General features: G+C 33.5%; 1 protein-coding gene across 1 annotated transcript in view; it reads left to right on the plus strand.

Moving 5' to 3' along the window:
- The window catches only part of LOC148950170 (pancreatic lipase-related protein 2-like), a 45,296-nt gene extending 39,988 nt beyond the window's left edge, over positions 1-5,308 (plus strand). Inside the window, exon 7 of the mRNA XM_089091485.1 lies at positions 5,128-5,308. Within this exon, the coding sequence (XP_088947611.1) occupies positions 5,128-5,248 (121 nt within the window). The 3' untranslated portion in view covers positions 5,249-5,308. The remainder of the gene's footprint in view (positions 1-5,127) is intronic.
- The last annotated feature ends 758 nt before the right edge of the window (positions 5,309-6,066 follow it).

Here is a 6,066-nt window from a genome sequence, read left to right on the forward strand (position 1 = left end):
GCGCACAATAAATCTTCCCCTAAATTTTTCCAATTTTCCCTCTTTCCCCCTGTTTTTTACCCAGTTCCGCCAAGGGGATTTTTGGGGACTTTTGGTATGTTGTATAGAATTTTTTTTCTCTACAAGAGAGTGTAAAAATCTTTTATGTTGCTATTTTGTCCCAGAGTTTCGTAGATTTACTGGAGTATTACCCATTCCCGGGACATTGCAGATATATCTTTCTGACAACCGAGATGCAAATAATATCTTTGATTGAGCTTAACGTTCTCTGAAAGTTTCAACTTAATACCCTAATTTGTTCCAGAGAAATTGCACAAACTATAAGCCAGTTAATCCTCAAACCTTGCATATGCGCACTTTTGACAACCCGGATGCAAATAGTTGTAATTTGATTATATTTAACATCCCACCAAAATCTAAATGTTTCAACTTACCACCCTTGCCTATAAAGGATACCCATAGCTGTATTTTGAGTAAGTTTAACAACCACCCTCAACACTCTCTGAAAGTTTGAACTTAATACCCTTACCTATTCCTGAGATATTGCAGGCATGCTATTTTGACAACTAGAATGCATGTACTGTCTTTTGATTTAGTTTAACATCTCATTCTGTATTTCCCGATATTTTTAACTTCATAATTACAGTTATGCCCAGTAAGAACCGGGAAGCACACAGTGTTCTGAAGTTCAAGATCCCCTCAAAATTACTGGATATTTAAAATTGATACCTTCATTCATTCCTGACTTACGCTCTTTTGATAACTTATATGCACGTAATATGTTTTGATTTAGTTCAGCATTCCCTTCAGTATTCTCTGGAAGCTTCACCTGAATACCATGGTCTTTTTAAACATTAAAGGTCATAAACTGAGAATTCACCTTAAAAATGGCACTAAAATGTTATGGCAGAATAAAATGTGAAGTTTTGGGTTTTTGCACATAAGAACTTGATAAGTCAGCAGAAGGGCTGATAGAGATGCTCAATATAATCCTGAGATTTTCGTCAGGGTTGTACCCCTATTAGAATGTCTTTTCCCCTTTTTCTTAATATATGCAGAGTTTCTTAGGCTTGTAACCTTTATCGTAGTTTTAAATTTAATAAAGCAAATATATTTGAAATCACCTTAAAAAGAAGATTCTTTTGAAATGGCTTGATTTCAAATTTTCGTTCTTTGAGTTACATTTACTATGGGCACGTGTTGTTTTTTAATTACAATTCTTTACCATGGATTATTTTATTAATTGCAAATGATGATATTAGCATGTTGTATAACTAATCTACCTTTGAATTCAAATTTCTTTGGTTTTTTTTATGGTCTCCTGGTCGTAAGGATTTAGAACTGGAAAATTTTATCTAGATAGGCCTATTGGTCCCATGTCAAAAATAGTAAGAATTTCAAAAACAACAAATCAAGAAGGCGTGACAGTTTTAAAATTAGATTAAGCAAGGTCAAATTAAAAAACCTAAAAGTGTTAAATTTAAATACTGGAAAAATCATAACCATAAAACGGAGTGAAATGTACAATCATTTGAATACCTCTTTATCTGTTATTCCGGGCCATTATCTTTAAATGTCTCTTCACTTTTGAACCTCCATTTTCATTGGAAGCTCCTTTTCAAGCACTTTTTTGCTTTTGTTAATTACAAGCTTTTATTTCCAATGAAAACAAGAGGCAAAATTAAAACTTAAAACAAACGGAAGCTATTTCTTATATTCGAGTGCTACTTAACCAACCAATGCCCTTCTTCAACCCTTGCTTTTCACGCTGAAGTTTGACTTTTTATCACAATTTTCTCGAAAGACTGCTCAAACACAAGGGTCGGTCAATATTTTAAGTTAGAAATATTTTAAAAGAATTTTAAGACTATAGCGTAAAGAGCGAGGGATAAGGAAGGGATAGCCCCTTTGATATATGAAACAATTTCTGTTCGTTTTAAGTATTAATGTCGTCCCTTCTTTTCGGTTGATTATTTTTTTTTCAATAAAAGCAAAAAAACGTGCTTGGACAACGCTTCCAATGAAAATGAGGCTTCTAAAGTGAAGGGACATTCAAATATACTGGCCTAAAATGGCAAATAAAGAGGCATTCAAATTAATTGATAAATTCTGCTGAGGTAAAGAAGTCAAATTAAAAGGAATAGAAAAACTTTAAAGTCGTCTGTGGTGTCATTATTACAAAAAAAGTCCTTTAACTGACTCCAAGTTTATGCGGAATTACACAAGATAGTTTGGGATATCCTGGAGTCAACAGGGTATTTCTTATTCACTCTCAGATCAGGGCTGCCACCCGGTGAAAAGGAAAATCACTAGATTCTTGAAAAAAATCACTAAATCAGCACATAAATCACTAGATTATTGACTATAAATTATATAAATTATACTATAGATTATAACTAGAAATCACTAGAATTATAATATTCTTTGTCGTTGTAATTAATAATTGGTTTGCTTCTACATCACGTTCTATTCAGGCAATCCTACAGGGAGAGGGCAAACTTACCACCCTAGATGTGGAAAAATACCTTTAGAATGATGTTTTGTTTTTCTCAAGCGAAAATTACCCTTGAAATTTTGAAAAATGCCTTTTTCCATCTGTATAAAGAAAATCAAAATCCTTGCTTCCTCCTTGTATTTTTCCGAATAGGCACCCCTAGCTTATACCCCGATCACTGAAAGTTGGTTATAGGTGATCTAATAAAAAATGTGCTTTTCTTTTTTAATATTTTTTCCTTGTCGATCCAAGACTCCAGTTTTTTTTCCCAAATAATACAGAAACTATTTTCTTTGTACTCTAGTAGCGCTAGTATAATTTCTGGGACACCAGCGATTATTTTGAAATGGCCTTTTTATATTTTCATGGAATAAGTGTCCCATCTTTCACAAATTTCGATAAGCATTAATCTTATTCCTTTTTAAACGCACCCAAGATGTAAAGTTATGGTAATCCTAAAGATATATACAAAATATAATGAAAACATAATACTTTAATTTATTTAATAATTTAATTTTCGCTATATATTTGCACATTAGAGGAGGTGCGGTAAAGTAACCTAGCCTAACCTTACCCCACCCTTCCAATGTGCAAATATATAGCCCAAGTTATACAAGTCCAATGCAACCTGTCACCCGTTATTTGTCTTTGTAGCTATCAAACTGGTTTTCAAAGATCGTATATTATCCTTATTATCTTCAGCATATTATCCTTAGCATCCTCTTATCCCCAAACCTATCCTCGGGGCTGCGTGGGTCATGTTGAATCTAAATGTATAGTTTTGGAACCTTTCAACTATGCTAAGTAAAATGGTTATCTCAAACTTTTGATCAAACAATTTTGGAGAAAAAATAGACGTACGAGGGGGGCTAGTAGCCGTCTGATCTTTTTGGTCAAATAAAAAGGACACCAGAAATTTTTATTTCCGTTCAAGAGAGCACTTTCCCGCTGTTCTGGGACCGTTGGTTCGACACAATCACCCCTGGAAAAAAAAAGCCAATTAACGAGTATCCGTGATTTTTCTTCTGGCAAATAATACAAAATTCCACCCTTTTTCAGATTGGTGCTTGAAACCTCTATACTAGGGTTCTCTGATACGCCGGATCTAATGGTTTGATTTTATGTAAAATTCTTTGACTTTTAGTGGGTGTTCCTTCCTCTTTCAAAAATCAGGCAAGTTTTCACAGTTTATTAACCTTTTATGGGTAAAACTAAGCTTAATGAATCTTAAATATTTGGAATCAACATAAAAAGAATCAACATAAAGATAATATATCGATTGATATAAAAATTTCGTTTCTAGAGTTTCGGTTACTATTCAGCCTTGTTGCTCCATTCGTAGGGTTTGTTATCACAAAGTGTTAAATATGCTAATGTTAGCACATAAATCCAAAAACTTAAAGAATAGGACGTTATCTGCGCTTATTAGATGTTTCAATTACAAATAAGAGAACTCGGAGAATTATTAAAGTTTCGATTAGATATTAGAAATTTAAGATTAAAATCATTAGACAATTCCCAGAGCTGACACCCCCCCCCCCCATACTCCCAACCAACTTCAATATTCAAACTGCAATCGATTTAATCTATCTAGGTATATTACAAATCCTATTATAAAAAGTCCTAAGTCTTTTTTTTTTCAATGATTTCTTTTTTCATTTAGAAAATTATATTTAATGTATACCTACCTTTTTATTTTCAATGACTCTATGTGTATTTCCAGATGTAGAGGGAGTATTCATATACACTATTCAAAGAAAAAAAACCTAAATATGAAGACAAAAAATCGACCTGAGCAAATATTGGGAAATAGGAAGTATAGAACCTTTTTGCAATTTCGGGATTAACTACATTCACCTATTATCTTAATGATATTGCTCTGGGGTCTATATCTGATATCGACATATGGTGGTAAATCGGAAGTTTCAAAGGCGGTATTTGTGCATAAATGATAATCTGGAACATACTAGGAACTGTAATGAATCTCTATTTTGCGTTTTTTTTCTTTTATAATTAGTTTCTTGTATGATTTATTCGATTAAATCATGAATCTACACGCTATATCGTGAAAAGTCTCTAGATTCAGGAAAAATCACTAGTTTTAGAACGAAAATCACTAGCTAGAAGAAAATCACTAGGTAATATAAAAAATCGCTAGAAATATTGATAAACCCTTAGGGGTGGCAATCCTGTATAGGATTAGTAAAAAGCTAAATAATTTTTTTTTTTCTGTTTTCCAATTAGCAGACTGTTCGACTAGTTTTAATTGGTACACTTCTTACTCTTAATTGTTTACTGACCTTATGCAATTATGACATTCATCAAGAGTGTCAAATATAGTCACTTACCCCTGGGAGCTCATATTTGAACGCAGCTTTTCTCTTTTCAATTTTATGCATGTCATTCTAGCATTATTGTCATGAATTGAAAAATATGTGAAGTATTAATACAGCAAGCTGATATCAATGAATAACCTAACCGAAAAATAGCAATAGCAAGCTAGGCTAGGTCACTTCTCAAGTTCTATCCTGAAAATTTTCATATATTAAAGTGGGAAGTAATGTTACATTAATATTTTATGCATTGGTTGCGGCAAAAAATGGGTCTTAATCATTTTTTTTTTTTTTTGGCAGCGCCACTGGAGATTTTTGCTTGGCTGTGGAGAGATCCGAAGACAGATCTCCCCAAAAAAGTGTTTTCCAGAAACTTGCTGAGAGTCTTCCAAATATCGATTTGAGGTCAATCATATTTTAATTCATGATTTGCCTTTTTATTCATGGATATTTAACATATTTAGTAGTAAATTACTTTATAATTTAGAAAGCATTTGCAAGATGTTTTAAAGATTTTAGGTTATGGTACACATCTTCCATTGTGGAGCTACAATACAGAATGTTCGCAAAAAGCAAACATTTTGAAATTGAAAGGTCAAACACCTTTTCATGGGTTTAAAATAAGGTTTGCAATGTAAGTGGACTCTTGGAATGGATTTGTGAGTAGTAATTCAGTTGAGTACAAACTATTTACAAAATCAATCGAAAATTTGATTCAGCTTTGAAATCCGTTGATTTTTAACCCTTTTCTCAGGATTGTATGGGGTATTATGTCATTTTGGGAGTAGTAAGAGTTTGGATGGTGGGAGTAGTGAAGATGTTAAAAGTAGAATAGCCAAGGCTCAGAGTGTTTTTTTTTTTTCACAGTTAAAAAATGTTTGGAAGAATAGGAAGATAAGTCTGCAAACCAAGATTAGAATATTAGAAGCTACAGTGATGAAAGTGTTCAAATCTGGCCCTGAAGCATGGACGCTCCGAAAAGCGGATGAAGATTTGCTAAATGTTTTCCAGAGAAATTGCTTAAGAATTGTTCTGGGTACCCGGCTGACTGACCGTATTTCAAACAATAGACTATACGAAAAATGTGGTTCAATACCGCTCTCTAGGGCTATACTGAAAGAAAGGTTGAGGTGGCTAGGGCACGTTGTGCGGATGAAGGATGATAGATTGCCGAAGATTGTTCTTTTCGGCCAACCGTCTAGGGCTAAACGGAAAGCAGGTCGTCCTCGTCTGGGGTGG

The sequence above is a fragment of the Artemia sp. Qi Xiang Cuo genome, chromosome 7 (assembly GCF_049724085.1).
Source record: "Artemia sp. Qi Xiang Cuo chromosome 7, ASM4972408v1, whole genome shotgun sequence".
Taxonomy (NCBI): domain Eukaryota; kingdom Metazoa; phylum Arthropoda; class Branchiopoda; order Anostraca; family Artemiidae; genus Artemia; species Artemia sp. Qi Xiang Cuo.